The sequence below is a fragment of the Pezoporus wallicus genome, unplaced genomic scaffold (assembly GCF_028554395.1).
Source record: "Pezoporus wallicus isolate ANWC-B61680 ecotype Strahan unplaced genomic scaffold, APGP_CSIRO_Pwel_v1 contig_10187, whole genome shotgun sequence".
NCBI classification, from domain to species: Eukaryota; Metazoa; Chordata; class Aves; order Psittaciformes; family Psittacidae; genus Pezoporus; species Pezoporus wallicus.
The window spans coordinates 166,217-181,108 of NW_026636878.1; the positions used below are offsets into that span (position 1 = coordinate 166,217).

Here is a 14,892-nt window from a genome sequence, read left to right on the forward strand (position 1 = left end):
GGGTCTAATGCTATTCACCCTCTCCCCCCAGCTACTGGCCACGTGTGAAGAATTCGACCCAGAGCTGGGAGCCACCCTCTTGCACATCTTGAGGCCCTCTGCAACCATGGAGCTGGATGAAGAACTGGTTCTGTTCTGAGGGACAGGCAAGGCAGCAGGCAGTGCATGGCCCAGCAGAGCACCTTGCCTGGGGCTGAAGGGCAAGACAAGGTGCCACCTTCCTCACTACTGCTCTTCCTTTCAAATTTGTAAATAATTTATTACAAGCATAACCATGAAGCTCTTGTTACAATAAAAAGTAGGTTGCAAATTTCAGTTTAGACTTGCTTTGGGAATATTTTTTTTTTTTTAATCCAGAACAAAAATGTCTGCTTAAAGTTCACTCCACTGTCCTAGATAATCCCCTAGAGCCACACATGGGCACTTCAGTACAGGCAGCAGCAGCTCCTGCAGGCAGGGAACAGTTGTGGCAAACTCTGCTTCTACAACTGTGTGCGTGGGGAGAAAGGGGGACCACGAAGGGGTGCTGCCGAACATCCGCTCCCCTGGGGTTAGACAGACTCTTAGTACAACACTGCTGAATCAGACGTGAGCATGGAGGATCACAGCATGAAAACAAGCTTTTTCTGAGCAAGCTGAAGCTAATTCCACCGAGTTCTTTGGGAGACTAAACTGTAGATTAAAAATCTCTGCTCTGCCATATGGTTTCTACAGGACTGGACTGGGAAAGCTCCCCTGAACCCCTCAGGTGGGCTCCTGCTGTGCAGTCACTTCTGGCTTTACCACTTGGCCTTCCGAAGTCCCTGAAGTATTTAGGAGAATGGGCTCTGGCTCCAGTGGCTTGGCTTTGTCCTGAATCTGGATGAGAGGGTGCACCATGGACATGTGGACATTAAGGTTATGGGCCTTCTCGAAGCGCTTTCCACACTGGTCACAGGCAAACTCCAGCTCTGTCTCAGCTTTGTGTTTGGTCATGTGGTACTTGAGCGATGCTCGCTGCCTGCACTGGAAGCCACAGATCTCACATCTGCAAGGCAAAGCAGGGGCTCAGCACCGAGCCTGAAGCTCTCTGTCACACTGAACAAGCCCCACAAGACAACCACAGCCTCACACTGTCTCCTACAGCCACCCCAATCATCCAACACAATCCTCTCCTCAGGCCTGCAGCTCGCTGGTGGTAGCTGAGCCCTCCCCTGCTGAACTCAGAACAGCAACAGCATCAGAAGGAGATGTAATAACGTGCTCAGCAACAGGAACATTTAAACAGGATGAACATTTAAAGTGATTCAGCCAGGATGCTGCCAGCTACAGGCAGTGTTTGTGTCACAGAATCACTCTGGGCTAAGCTCAGTGGCTGTGAGGGCTCAGCAGAACTTCACTGCCCTTCTCTCAGCTATGAAGGCAGGGTTGGTGTGCACTTACTGAAGGGGCTTTGCTCCCGAGTGCCGCATCTGATGGACCGAGAGGTGTTTGCGTTGCTTAAAGGTCTGCCCACATTCATCACAGATATAATTACGTACCTCTGCAATGGAAAACAGGAGAGAGTAATGATTCTGCTTAGTTCCTACTATGGGAAAAGCACACGTGCAGCTGCCCACACTCTGATGGAGCCTGAATTCCTCCCCCTTCCTCGCATCCCCCACACGATGCCTTGTTCCAGGTTTACAGGCAGTTCTACACCCCACACAGCGCACTGCCACAGCACCTACAAGCCTTGTGCAATCAAGTGTTGGGTGTTTGTGATGCTGTTGCTGGCTGTGACACACCTGTATGAATGAGCTTCACGTGACGCTGTAGGTACCGGTCGATCATGAACACCTTGTTGCAGCCTGGATGAGGACAGGGCCTCTCCCGCACCTCCTCATGGTGCTCTTTGATATGCTTCTGTGAAGGAAGGACAAAGCTTCTAAGCACTGGTTGCATTTTCCCCAGCCAAAAGCTTGAATCCCTCAAAGACCATCTTGGCAGGCTCGTGCATTGGCACTGCTTCACTGAGAAACCAGACACTTGGACTCAAATCCACCCCTGGCAGCAGGGGCTCTAATGGAACACAGCAGAGCTTGGGCTGAGGGCTGCTGCTGAGCCAGTGGCAGAATTCCAGACCAGGAAGAGCACCCCTATTATGTTTGGGAGCACAGAAAAAAGCTTCTTTCAGCAGACTGCTCATAGTGCTTATAGAGAGTCAGCGAATTAAATCTGCTGGTGCCTCTCTCCTCATGTGGAGGTGGCTTCGCAGTACCGAAAGCATCAGGTCTGGGACAGGAGCAAACCCTGACTCACCTTCATGCCGTCGGCCCCCCTGTAGACAGCCGTGCATCCCTGGTAAGGACACTTGTAGATGGTCGGCAGCTCCTCCCTGTGAAACAGAGCCCTGCCATCAGCCAGCGTGCTGAGTGGGGGCACTGCCCAGCCACCTAACTCCTTATTACCTCTCACACTTAATCTTTTTTTTCCAGCCTGGCTTAGGTCCTGGCTTCTTCCTTATTTTGGGCTCTTCTGCCTTCTTCACTTCTTTGCTGTCACTTTTCTTGCTAGAAACCCTCCAAGAAGGAACAAGGACAACGGTTTAATACTTAATTTTGGTTTTAGTTCTCCCACCTAATTGTCCCTGAGTGTCACCTCTGGTCTGTCAGCTCTGCCTGATGCTTGCCCTGGCAAAGCAGGAACGTGTGGACAAGCTGAGCTGTGGTAATCAGTGCCAGGCCTGGAGTTGAGGGATGAGCTTGGACTCAATGGGGAGCTCACGGAACACAGGCACTGGGCATGACTGCGGCCTCCAGGCATGAACTTACAGGGAACAGAGGCCACAAAGGAATGCAGTGGCACTGGCCAAGCCAAGTCCATTGCAGAGCAGGCACCATCCCTCCCGCTCACCCAGAGAGCACTCCGCTCACCGCACCCACCACAAGCCCCTTACTTCTTCTCGGGGTAGGGCTCAAAGGAGTCATCTGAAGACTGCACGTTTCTCTTCTCGTTTTCATCGTCACTCAAGAAATCCCTGAGAGAAAGAAGATGCCCTTTACCCACAGAGCACCACCCTGGCTCTTCAGCACCAGTAGCTTGAGTTCTCTGTTCCCAGCACATCCACCTCCCCCACGGCACGGCAGCCGAGGCTCCACGTGTCCTCCTCCCCCATAAGCTCCCCAGGCAAACACAGCACCCATGCACACAGCAAACAGCAAATTCGGGTTCTTTTAGGACTAGATCTCTGTAAGAATAATTGAACCTCTGTCAGGAGAACAAAATCAGCTGTTACTGAAAGATCTATTTATTGTTGAGGGATGTTGCCACCACTTTCTTTACTGGGAAAGTAATTTTCTAGAGCAGAATGTAATATAATTATCTGGTACGGGTTAAGCTGCAGGTCATTCTGTATTTCATCATGCACAGCAACCACACAGGTTTTGGTTTTACTTTTTTCTCCTTTTAAGTCCTAAGCCATACAAGAAGCAATTAATTCTGAGGCCAGGAAACAGGCAATAAGTTACTGTGGCACTTTTAACGTGACAGCTGATGGGGTCAGCTGACACGATTAAATAAATGTGCACTAGGCCATACTTCAGACTCAGTTCTGTTATTTACAACCCTCACTTTAAATGCCAGCATTTGAGGGATTTAGCCAACTCTTTGATCATAAAGACTGCTAAGCTGTCAGTGTCCCTCCCACCTCCCATTTAGTCACTCTTCAACTGCCAACCCCTCGCACCGACTGCTTTTTTGGAGCCCCAGCATGGAGCAGCCATGAAGGGAAATTGCTCTGAGGGGCTGGAGCAGCACAACCCAGGCCCCAGCAAGCCCCCACATGGTTCCTTCCCCAGGGCAGGGAACGAAACAGGACCAGGTTTGCTGGAAGCGGCCAGCACAGAGAGCACATGTGCGTGCAAAACCACACACACCACTGTGCAAACCCCGGCAGCATGAGCTCCATCCACCTCCGACACTGGTTCTGAGGGGCCTCGAGGGCCGGGTCACTGGTGGAGAAAGAGCTCTCTGAGGTGGGTTTGTCATACTCGCAAAGAAGACATTTAGGCTATGTTAAACCCACTCTTCTCTCACCCCTCAGAAAGGTCACTGAACTCGTCTTTTACCCGCTCATCCGACGTTGCAGACAGAACCTGCTTCCCACTCAACTGTCCTAGGGAATGAAGGAGAACACGGTGTGTTACAAGGAAAAGCAGCAAAACCAAGCCAGAGGAGATGGCTGCCAGGAAGGAACCAGCCACTCTGGGTTCACTTAGTGTGGCCCACACCGAATAAAGTTAATGATTATTTAAACCTAACTCCATGTCTCATGTGCTCAGGGACAGGAGAGCCTTTACCCTGCAGTTCCCCTGAGCATCTTTCAGTTTCCCTCATGAGTCACCCCACAGCGTGTCCCAGCTTCCATTCCCCTTTCCAGCAGTGGCTGTCAGAGCTAAAGTCAGCCTGACTTCTGTAACTCAAAATCAGTGTTAATTTAATTCCTCTCTTCTGCAAGCGGCGCTGTGGGGAGTTCAGCAGTAACCCAGCCTATGAGCCTGGCAATTTTCCTTTATGGAGAGAAGGGGCTCCTGCTGTTCAGCATCACCTGCAGTGGGCCAGCAAGCCTCTCCTTGCCCTCAAAAGGATGGGGTTTGAATTGAGCAGGAAGGAACATCTGGCAAACATGGTGATGGAGAACCAGTGACTGTTCTGCACCACAACAGTGTCCAAGTAGGGGGCCAGCCCCTGGGCCAGCTCTGCAGTTCCTCATCCTTCCCCAGAGGCCTGGGGGGAGATCAGAAAGCAAATCCCTTACCTGTGGCACTGCTCACTGGTGACACAGGCTGCGGCAGGGCTGTCTCCTGCAAGGGCACTGTGCTGTCCAGTTGTGAGTGAGATGAATCCCTGTTCTGCAGCGGCTCATTCTTTACGTTCAGTGGCACCGATGTGGTCCCTTTGTTTGCAGGCTCCTGGCAAGGAGTTGTCCTTACTGGAGCATGCTGAGGCTCAGGAGCAGAAACAGCCTCGGCATTGTCTGCCTCTGCCCCATTGTCAGTTAAGTGCTGTGCTGTGCTCTTGTTCCACTCCTGTTTGACAGACAAGGCGCTGTCGACCAGCACCGTGCTACAGTCCGAATCGGTGTCCATGACGTAGTCGTGGCCATTGCCACATCCCCAGACGGCGCGGATGATTCCGCAGTACTCGGAGGAGAGCACGCTCTGCAGGCTGGGTGCCGATGTGCAGCTCCCGGCGTGCCGGTGCGCCCATGACACCAGGCTGTGCAGGCACTGTGGGCTTGACGTGATCAGGTCAACTGCCAGGGGAGAGGCGGCACATGGATGGTCAGTCAGGACAGCAAGAGACAGTCATCCGTGGGGAGGGACATGGTGTTCCCAAAGGAGGGGACAGGGCAGTTGCGAGACCCCCTGAAGATGCTCTGGGGCTGCCCCACTGGCTGCTGATATCGTTAGTTATACAGCAGAGAGTGTATTTCTGTTTGTCCCCTGTGTCTGACTGTGGTGGAAACAGGCCTGGCACTGCCACCCAAACCCTCTCTTCATGCTACTGTCTCACACTTTGTGGTGTGAGACTGTGACTGTGCAGCTCAGCTTGAGAAGTCCCTTGACACCCAAAAACCCAGCCCTGTGCTGATGGCATCACAAAAAGGGAAAGGAAAAGAAGGGGAAAAAGAAGGGGAGGAAAAGGGAGAAAAGAAGGCGGGGGGGGGAGGAGGGAGAAATGAAGTTGAGGGGAAAGTGAGAAAGGAAGGGAAAGAAAAACAGAGGAAGGAAGGGGAAAAGAGGACAAAAGGAAGGGGGAAAAAAGGGAAATGGGGCAGGCACTCACCCAGGCAGGAGGCACCTCCTTCTGCTCCCTGCTGGTCCTGAGCCACACCGCTCCTGTAAAACCCAGAACAGCCCAGTGAGGTCTCGGGGGTTACAGAAGCCCCTGGCATCGACACGTGGCCATTTACCGCTCCCGGGAAGCAAGAGACACAACGTACTTTCCTTTGGACTTCGTGTGGCCCGTGGGGGACGCGTTCACGCGCTGGATGAAGGTCCTGAGGACGCTGCGGCATTTGTAGAACTGGGCATGGCACTTCTTGCAGACGAACTGCGGCAGCGCGGGGTCCTGCCGCACCGCCACGCCGACCAGCCGCTGGAAGTCGGTGAAGAAGACCTGGTCCACGCGGCGCTGCTTCTCCGAGTTCTCCCCCATGACCGGCACCTTCCCGAAGGCATTGCGCAGGCTCCTGGATGAGAACTTCCCGTGGCACAGGCGACAATACCCAGTGCTCAGGGCTCGGCCAATTCCTGCCAGAGAAGGGTTGAACACAGCCGTTGAGTGCCTGCTGCAGGAGTACCCCAGCCACCTACAGCCCCACGGTGGTGGCGTGCAGGAAGACATTCCCTTTCCCTTAATCCAGGCTGCCTATAAAGCCCAACACGAGCATGGAAAAGCCAGGCAGGAAGCAAGACACTTTCCCTGTGACCCTTCCCTGCAGACCAGGGCATTGCTCTGCAACCAGCTGACCCCCAAACCAGCCCCTCCTTTTCCTCGTTGCTGCTATGGAGGATCCTCTTCCCAGCTGCAGCATTCCTGGGGCTCACTCCCTCAAGTGTGTGCTTTGCCAGCATCATCCCTCGGCTTAAGCAGATCTTCTCCCTGCAGGGTATTTATCTCTAACGTATTTATAGCCGTTGGTGGCAGCCTTCAGCCTGAGAGGTGTCAGTGGTGCCCTGCAGCAGGCAGGGAGCTGGGATGTTTAAACTTACACAAGGGCAGTTCAGGTTGGAGATAAGGCTGACGTTCTTCCCTTTGAGGGTGCCGAGGCGCTGGCACAGGGTGCCCAGAGAAGCTGTGGCTGCCCCATCCCTGGCAGTGTTCAAGGCCAGGTTGGACACAGGGGCTTGGAGCAAGCTGCTCCAGTGGAAGGGGTCCCTGCCCGTGGCAGGGGTTGGAGCTGGGTGAGCTTTAAGGTCCCTTCCAACGCAAACCAGGCTGGGATTCTGTGATGCCGGCGCACGATGCAACGCAACCTTCCCGGTCCCTGTTCCCTGACCATGCTGCCCTCCCATACGGCAGCCCCCGCCCGTGGCATTCCTGCTCTGCGGAGCACGGCTCCATCCCAGGAAAACTCCTGGACCGGAGTGAGGGAAACCCTCCGGTACAGCCCGCAGGGGACCGGTCCCGCCTGCAGCCCCGGTCGCTCTTCAGACGCTCAACTTCCAACCCTTCCGTGCTCGGGCTTATCTCCCGCCGCAGCCGCCCCGGCTCGGCTCTCGGCTCCCCCTCGGCACCGGAGCACGGAGGGAAGAGCTCGCCACGCCGTGCTGCCCCAGCCCCTCGTACCGCGCCGGTTACCGGCATCCCCAGGCCCGTCCGCCGCTGCACCGAGCCCGGTCCGGGACGCCCCGCGGCCCGTCCCGGTGCGTGGCTGCTCCGTCGCTCCCGTCTGCGGGCTCCCGGTGCCCCCGCCCCGGCCGGGCCTCACCTGCCTCCGGGGCCCCGCCGAGCGCTGCGGGCCGTGTCCAAGCGGCGGCGGCCGCCGGGGCCAACCCCGCTGTGGGCTCGGGCCTCGCCGCCGCCTCGCTCCCGCGGGCCGCCGTGCCCGGACGCCGCCGTGGCTCGGGGGGCTCCGCGCCGGGGCCGCCGGCGGCCGCCAGGAACCGGCCGCGCCGATCGCGCTTCATCCCCGCCGCCGCCGCCGCGGGCCCGGCCCGCCCCGCCCGCCGCAGCGCCCCCTGCCGCCCGGAGGACCCCGCCCCCGGTCCGTCTCCGCCGCGCTCCCCCCTAGGGCGCCGCGGCCCGATCGCGCCGTTCCGGGCGGCGGCCGCCATGGCCGCGGCGGGCCGCGGCGGCCCTGCGGGGCCGTGGGGGCCCGGGGCGGGCCGGGCCCTGCAGACCGCCATGCGGGCGGCCAGCGGCGCCCTGGAGATGGACAGTGCCGGGCGGACGCGGGTGAGCGCGGAGCGGGACCCCCGGGGCCTCCCCACGGGCTCGGCCTCCCCGGCGGCCCGGCGTCCCTCCGAGGCCATGGGGTGGCCTGGCCGTGTGTGTGTGTGTGTCCCACCCCGGTTACCGCGGGGATGGGCCCGATCCTGGCCGCTCGCCGGGGCTGCGGCCGGGGCTGCCGGGCAGGAGGAGGCAGCTCAGGGGTCCCGTGCACCCGGGGGCCGCGGCTCAGCCCCGTGTCCCCGGCAGGAGGCCTACGTGGAATACCTGAAGAGCATCGCCCTCATCGCGCAGGCCCTGCAGGAGGAGGCGGCGGGGGCAGGTAAGGCAGCGCCCGGCAGTGACCTCGGTGGCCGCCGCCGTGCCGGAGCGGTCCGTGGCCGGTGTCCCTGTGGGGTGAGCAGCACCCTGCCCTCCCGTAGACGGCAGCGAGGGGGTCACCGCCGACACCCCGAAGATGCTGAAGCTGGCAGAGCAGTGCCTGGAGAGGGTGAAGTCCATCGCGGCGGCGTTGGGTGAGTGCGGGGGGCTGCAGGACCCCGGGGCGGGGGGGGCTGTGCCGGGCTGTGGAGGGGCACAGTGACCTCTCCTTCCCTCCATAGGGAAAGCCCAGGCCAAACCGGCCGCGCAGGAGCGGAGCGGGGCCCCCGCTGCCCTCCCCAGGCACCGCCGGGTCCTCTCGGATGAGGGGGGGAAGCTTTCCCCATTCCTGCCCCCGGAGATCTTCCAGAAGCTGCAGATCACCGAGGCGCAGAGCGCGCGCAAGTACGTGCTGCCCCAGGCCTGCTTGGGGGCTGTGGGGCTGGCATGGACCATACCCAGGCTCTGGCTGTGCCAGGAGTGGGGCACGGCAGGGAAGAGGCCCTGTCACCTATTGCTGTGCCCTGTGGTGGGTGCTGAGGGCAGGTTCCTAACAGGGAGCTGACACCGCTGGAAGAGGCATCTCTGCAGAACCAGAAGCTGAAGGCTGCCTACGAGGCGCGGGTGGCACGGCTGAACCCCAACCAGGCCCTGCAGAAGACGTCCCTGGCAAGTGGGGAGCCCCCCCGGGATGGGCTGGGAGGGGAGAGGGTCCCTGCAGTGCCCAGGAGTCCCCTGCTCCGTGCTGGCCGTGCTGGTGGCCGTGGGCTCTGGGCAGATGTCCCCAACACGCCGCTTGCTTCACAGACGCTGTCCCTGCAGCGGCAGATGATGGAGAACCTGGTGATCGCCAAGGCCCGGGAGGAGACTGTATCCTTCCTGGTGGTGAGGGTGTGCCGGGCTCCACAGAGCCCCACATCTCCCATCCCTGGTACTTGTGCCCGCCCCAGCCCTGGGCTGACCCCAGGCAGGCTTTTGGGGTCCTGCTCCCATGCTGCTGATCATAGAATCATAGAATAGTTAGGGTTGGAAAGGACCCTAGGATCATCCAGCTCCAACCCCCCTGCCATGGGCAGGGACACCCCACACTAAACCATGGCACCCAAGGCCTCGTCCAACCTGATTTTGAGCACTGCCAGGGATGGAGCATTCACAGCTTCCCTGGGCAACCCATTCCAGTGCCTCACCACCTTACTGGAAGGTAAAGAACCTCCTCCTTAGATCCAATCTAAACTTCCCCTGTTTAAGTTTTAACCCATTACCCCCTGTCCTGTCACTACAGTCCCTAATGAAGAGTCCCTCCCCAGCATCCCTATAGATCCCTTCAGATACTGGAAGCTGCTATGAGGTCTCCAGGCAGCCTCCTCTTCTCCAGGCTGAACAGCCCCAATTTTCTCCGCCTGTTTTCATAGAGGAGGTGCTCCAGCCCCTGATCATCCTCGTGGCCTCATCTGGACTTGTTCCAACAGTTCCATGTCCTTTTTATGTTGAGGACACCAGAACTGCACACAATGCTCCAAGTGAGGTCTCACAAGAGCAGAGCAGAGGGGCAGGATCACCTCCTTCCCCCTGCTGGTCACGCTCCTTCTGATGCAGCCCAGGATACGGTTGGCTTTCTGGGCGGCAAGCACACACTAATGGCTCATGTTCACTTTCTCATCAACCCAACACCCCCAAGTCCTTCTCCACAGGGCTGCTCTGAATCTCTTCTCTGCCCAACCTGTAGCTGTGCCTGGGATTGCTCCCACCCAGGTGTAGGACCTTGCACTTGGCATGGTTAAACTTCATGAGGTTGGCATCAGCCCACCTCACAAGCGTGTCGAGGTCCCTCTGGATGGCATTCCTTCCCTCCAGGGTATCAACAGAACCACACAGCTCCGTGTCATCGGCAAACTTGCTGAGGGCACACTCAATCCCACTGTCCATGGCAGTAACAAAGATGTTGAACAAGACCGGTCCCAACACTGATCCCTGAGGGACACCACTCATTGGTGGGATGATGGAGGTGGGGAAGGGCTGATCCTGGGAGCTGTGCTTGTCAGCCGGTTGCGCTGGCTGTTGCAGCGGTGCGGGAGCTCCAGAGCCTTAACTCTGCCCTGGCCCAGCTGCAGCGGAAGATGGAGGAGCGGCGGCTGCGGCTGCAGGAGGCTGCCAACAGGTAAAGGGGTGTCCCAGCAGGGACCCCGGGGTGCAGGGTCACCCTGGCAGTGCCTTTACCAGGACCATTCCACCCACAGGAGGTTCTCCAGCAGCGTGGCCCTCACGCCTGAGGAGCAGGAGCAGAGAGCCCTCTACGCTGCCATCCTCGAGTATGAGCAGGACCATGTGAGTACACACCAGAGGCTGAGTGGGGACAAAGCACTGTGCCATGGGTGCAGGATGCGTGCTGCCCTCAGGTGCTGTTGGGCAGAAAGTCTTGATGTCCCTGGGTGCTGTGCCATGGGGCAGGGTGCTGTGCAATCCCCAGTCACTGTGGGGGCAGGATGCCATGGGGCAGGGTGCTCTGCCATCCCATCTGATGCTTCCCAGGACTGGCCAAGGCAGTGGAAAGCCAAGCTGAAGCGGAGCCCAACGGATCTCTCCCTGGTGTCAGGGCTCTTCTCCTGTCTCCTCAGGTAGTGCTGGGATGGGGAAGGACCCTTCTTGGAGCAAGGGGGCTGCAGCCACATGCTGATGCCCCCTGCCCACCGCTCCCTATGCTTCCAGCTTCCCTGAGCACCCCATCGCACAGCTCCTGCGGCAGCTGCAGTGCGCGGTGTACACCCGCCTGTACCCGGCTGTCAGCCGTGGCGCTGCCGACTCTGCCGCGGGGTCCCCTGCTGGCCTCAGCTCTCTCCCACTGGACGCAGGGGGCTCACTGCCCGCCGAGCCTGGGGGCCGCCGGCTCCGCGCCTCCCGCAGCCTCCACTGCATGTTCTCAGTGCCCGAGCATGGCGCAGCCGGGCTGCGGCACAGCATCTCCAGCACGCCCCTCGCTGCTGCTGGCCCCCCAAAAGCAGAGGGCGGTTGGACAGGGCCAGCGGCAGCCCCCCAGACCCCCCGGGAGAGCTCCTTTGAGGACCTGGAGCGGTTCCTGGCATCGCCTGAGGGCTGGGCCCCTACGGAGCCCCTGGATGTCCCCAGGACAGAGGCGACGCTACCAGAGCAGCTGAAGGGCATCGTGCGGGACATCCACAATGCCATCGGTGAGGGATGGGCACTGGGATCGGGGGAGTCATCCTCTCTGGGGGAGTGCACTGCATTGTTTTAGCTGGAGCATCTCAGGGGGCCGGGTGGGGAGTACAGCGTGTCCTGGGGTCACTCACTGAGCATACTGCGTAACTCATCCCTTCTCAGACAGGCTGCTGTCCCTGACGCTGCTGGCCTTCGAGGGGCTGAACACAGCCGCCGGCAAGGACCAGTGCCTGGCCTGCCTGGAGGAAGCCTTCTTCCCACCGCTGTGGGCCCCGCTGTTGGCTCTCTACAGGTACTGAGACCCCAGGGCTGGGCTGGGCTCCCACAGCCCCCTCCCCGGCAGCCCCTCACCGCTCTGCCCGCAGGAGCGTGCACCAGACCCACGAGGCAGCCCTGGCCCGCAGCATGGAGCGGCACCGGCACGCTGGCCCCACCGACATGGGGCTGGCGTCCCGGCTCTTGCCCACGGCGCCCAGCTGCCCCGTGTATGGCTCTGCCATCGAGGACCTGCGCCTCATCCCGCTGGAGACCTGTCCCCGGAGGAAGCTGGAGTGCATTGGTCAGTGCATTAGCTGGGAGGGATCTGGGGGGGGGCCGGGGTGAGCCTTAGCATCCCCTGCTCTGTGCCACAGTGCGAGCCCTGCGCGGCATCTGCGAGTGTGCCGAGGAGTACTGCGGTGCTCGGGACCGCCGGACCCCCGCCACCGCCGCCATGTGAGTGCCATGGAGGGCAGCCAGCCCCATGGCCAGACACAGCAGAGCCAGGGCTGTGGTGGGGAGATGGGAGGTGTGGATGTGGGGGGTCCCACTGCCTACGGGGCTGATGATTCCTGTTGGCAGCAGTGGGGCAGATGACCTGCTGCCTATCCTGTCCTACGTGGTGCTGCAGACAGGGCTGCCCCAGCTGCTGTCTGAGTGTGCTGCCCTGGAGGAGTTCATCCACGAGGGGTAAGTGCCTGGGGAATATTGGAGGTGTGCGGGTACCCCCTGGCTGGAGGCATTAATGGAAGAATGGGGAGGGGTCCAGGTGGGAGATGTGGCTCCTATGGGTGCAGGGCTATGGGGTAATGGCCATGGTAATGTCCTGGTTGTGGCATGGCCATGATGTGGTAGCCATGATACTGTGGTGGCCATGGCAGTGTCCCAGCTGTGACAGTGTGGTGGCCATGGTGGTGTCCTGTCCTGGCCATGATGATGCAGTGTCCATGGCAGTGTCCTGGTGTCTTGCCTGTGGTGGTCCTGGCTGTGGTCATGTAGCAGTCATGATGGTGTGGTGATTGTGGCAGTGTTGCGGCCATGGTGGTGTGGTGGTCGTGATGGTGTGACGGCCATGGTGGTGTCCTGGCTGGGACGGTGTGGTGGCCATGGCAGTGTTGTGGCCATGGCAGTGTTGTGGCCATGGCAGTGTCCCAGCTGTGACGCTGCGGTGGCCGTGGTGCAGGTGCCTGATTGGGGAGGAGGGATACTGCCTGACGTCCCTGCAGAGCGCCCTGTCCTACGTGGAGTCCCTGCAGTGAGGAGGCAGCCGCGGGGACCCCTCCTCGCCATCCACCGCCAGGTGCTGCTGGTCCCCATCCCTGCGGACCCGGTGTGGGGCCGCGGGGGTCCCTGTGGTGGGGATGAACCGAGCCGAGTCGTCGTCCCCCCCCCCCCGGTCGCATCCCCGCGGTGGGGAAGGGGAGAGCTGGGGCTGGCTCGGGGGTTGCTCCTCCCTTCCTGCGGGGGGCGCTGTGGGGCGCGGGCTCCGTTCCCGCGGTTCCAGCGCCCCGGTGACGTCAGCGGGGCGGTGGGCGTGGCGCGGGAAGAGGAAGGGAAGCGCGGGTGGAGCGGGCGCGGGGTGCGGAGCTCGGTGCTGACGCTGCGTGCACCGGCAGGATGTGCGCGGGCTCGGCGCTGCGGCAGCAGTACGGGCAGCAGTACCGGCACTGCCTGGAGCGCGAGTTCCGCCGCGGCCGCGCCGTGCCCTGCTCCGACCCGTCCTTCGTGGAGCGGCTGCGGCGGCGGCTGCGGCGGGAGCCGTCGGTGCTCAGGGCCCTGCAGGAGGACGCGCCCGAGCTGCTGGCCCGGGGGCTGCGGGGCTGGCCCGACCCGGGGCAGGCACTGCCGGGCCTGGCCCGCGCCTTCCGGCTGCTGGAGCTGGCGGCCATCAACCTCTACCTCTTCCCCTGGCGCAAGGAGTTCGGCACCGTGAAGGTGAGGGCCCGCGGGCCTGCCCGCGCCCCCGGGGCTGGGCTTGGTGGGGGAATACCCCGGGGTTCCAACCGTGCTGCCGCTCTCGTTACAGACCTTTTCCGGTGCCTACGTGCACTCGCTGCGCTCAGCACTCCCTGAAGACGACCTGGAGCGGAGCTTCGCCCGGCTGGGCTATGCACGGCAGGACCGGCACCGCTTGACGGTCTCCCGGCTCCCCCCGGAGCCCGAGCTGCTCGCTGCTGCCTGCGGCTTCTTGGCCTGCCGTCTGGAGTGTGAGATCCTGGTGGAGGTGGTGCTGCGGCTGCACCCACAGCAGCCCAGCGCCGAGGACCTGCTGCGGGCCCGATGGCTGGCTGCGGACATGGAGGCCTGCGTGGAGATGCTGCAGCAGATGGGGATGCAGCCCAAAGCGGCTGTTGGCTGCAGTGACCACGTGGACCTTTACCAAGCCGTGCCAAGCAGCCCCGAGGATGTGGAGGGCGAGGACACCGCCCCCCAGGCACTGCAGAGTGACCCTGGCAGCCCCGTTGGTGCCCTGGACATGCCCATGAGGAGCTGGGACTGCTGCAAAGAGCCCAAGGCTGGGCAGGAGCTGGTGCTGCCTGTCGGCAACCCCGACCTGGACACCTCCTCCTCTCACCTCTTCCTGCAGCAGGACCTCAGTGGGGCCAGCAGCCTATTCCCTGCCCTGGCTGTGGGGAGCAGACCCCCCCCAGTGCTGGGGGAGCCCCAGGACTCTCCCTGCTCTTCAGCTCCTGAAGAGGCCCCAGAGCTGCCCTGTTACCAGCTGCACTCGTGCCTGCGCCCGGGCGTGCTGCCCTCCTACTGCTGCACCACATGCCAGCAGCTCCACGCCGGTGCCTGCGCGGACGGGCTGGCCTGTCGCAGCCGCCACCGCGGGCAGGAGCTGCGCAGCGAGCGGCAGCAGCGGCTCTGGCTGCAGCGCTCGGAGGTGGACATGCTGCTGTCCGAGAGCTGCGGACCCCAGTCGTAGCACTGCAGCGTGCTGCTGCTGTGCACATTCCCTTGCGCCCGCTAAGGGATGGGGACAGCCACTGCTGGGCCTGAGGGATGCTTTGCTCGCTCCACAGGGAGGGAGCAGTGAATGGGCCATGCTCTGCTTCATCCCCAGGGTGGTGGGAGCCTGCTCCAGCCCTGGCCCTCCCATTGTACATGCCTGGATGCATCTCAGTAAAGTGCAGCTGCCTCGCAGTGTGGTGGTGTCCTCATGCTGTGCAGGGGTGTACA

At 61.1% G+C, this 14,892-nt stretch overlaps 4 protein-coding genes across 6 annotated transcripts in view; 3 read left to right on the top strand and 1 right to left on the bottom strand.

Annotated features, from left to right (window-relative positions):
• FANCA (FA complementation group A) overlaps positions 1 to 199 on the top strand; it is a 36,525-nt gene extending 36,326 nt beyond the window's left edge. The window contains exon 43 of the mRNA XM_057401971.1: positions 32 to 199. Within this exon, the coding sequence (XP_057257954.1) occupies positions 32 to 139 (108 nt within the window). The 3' untranslated portion in view covers positions 140 to 199. The remainder of the gene's footprint in view (positions 1 to 31) is intronic.
• A 39-nt stretch (positions 200 to 238) lies between these two features.
• Positions 239 to 7,655, bottom strand: ZNF276 (zinc finger protein 276). Of its 2 annotated transcripts, none has more exons than XM_057401970.1 (11): positions 7,457 to 7,655; positions 5,966 to 6,275; positions 5,809 to 5,861; positions 4,778 to 5,275; positions 4,057 to 4,135; positions 2,918 to 2,998; positions 2,430 to 2,540; positions 2,281 to 2,356; positions 1,767 to 1,884; positions 1,423 to 1,522; positions 239 to 1,027 (listed from the first exon to the last, which is right to left on the bottom strand). In XM_057401970.1, the coding sequence occupies exons 1-11, from the start codon at positions 7,653 to 7,655 to the stop codon at positions 745 to 747; spliced, it is 1,908 nt and encodes a 635-aa protein (XP_057257953.1). In that variant the 3' UTR covers positions 239 to 744. The 2 variants fall into 2 exon arrangements, with proteins under 2 accessions (XP_057257953.1, XP_057257952.1); XM_057401969.1 differs by having other exon boundaries at positions 2,281 to 2,371.
• A 122-nt stretch (positions 7,656 to 7,777) lies between these two features.
• VPS9D1 (VPS9 domain containing 1) lies at positions 7,778 to 13,464 on the top strand. Of its 2 annotated transcripts, none has more exons than XM_057401973.1 (16): positions 7,778 to 7,923; positions 8,167 to 8,239; positions 8,340 to 8,432; positions 8,520 to 8,682; positions 8,835 to 8,946; positions 9,085 to 9,147; positions 10,383 to 10,435; positions 10,515 to 10,602; positions 10,807 to 10,892; positions 10,984 to 11,462; positions 11,614 to 11,743; positions 11,817 to 12,010; positions 12,084 to 12,165; positions 12,292 to 12,399; positions 12,893 to 13,009; positions 13,326 to 13,464. In XM_057401973.1, the coding sequence occupies exons 1-15, from the start codon at positions 7,801 to 7,803 to the stop codon at positions 12,966 to 12,968; spliced, it is 1,923 nt and encodes a 640-aa protein (XP_057257956.1). In that variant the 5' UTR covers positions 7,778 to 7,800; the 3' UTR covers positions 12,969 to 13,009; positions 13,326 to 13,464. The 2 variants fall into 2 exon arrangements, with proteins under 2 accessions (XP_057257956.1, XP_057257957.1); XM_057401974.1 differs by having other exon boundaries at positions 12,295 to 12,399.
• SPATA2L (spermatogenesis associated 2 like) lies at positions 13,103 to 14,856 on the top strand. Its single transcript, XM_057401975.1, has 2 exons — positions 13,103 to 13,644; positions 13,736 to 14,856. The coding sequence occupies exons 1-2, from the start codon at positions 13,327 to 13,329 to the stop codon at positions 14,636 to 14,638; spliced, it is 1,221 nt and encodes a 406-aa protein (XP_057257958.1). The 5' UTR covers positions 13,103 to 13,326; the 3' UTR covers positions 14,639 to 14,856.
• Positions 14,857 to 14,892: the final 36 nt, after the last annotated feature.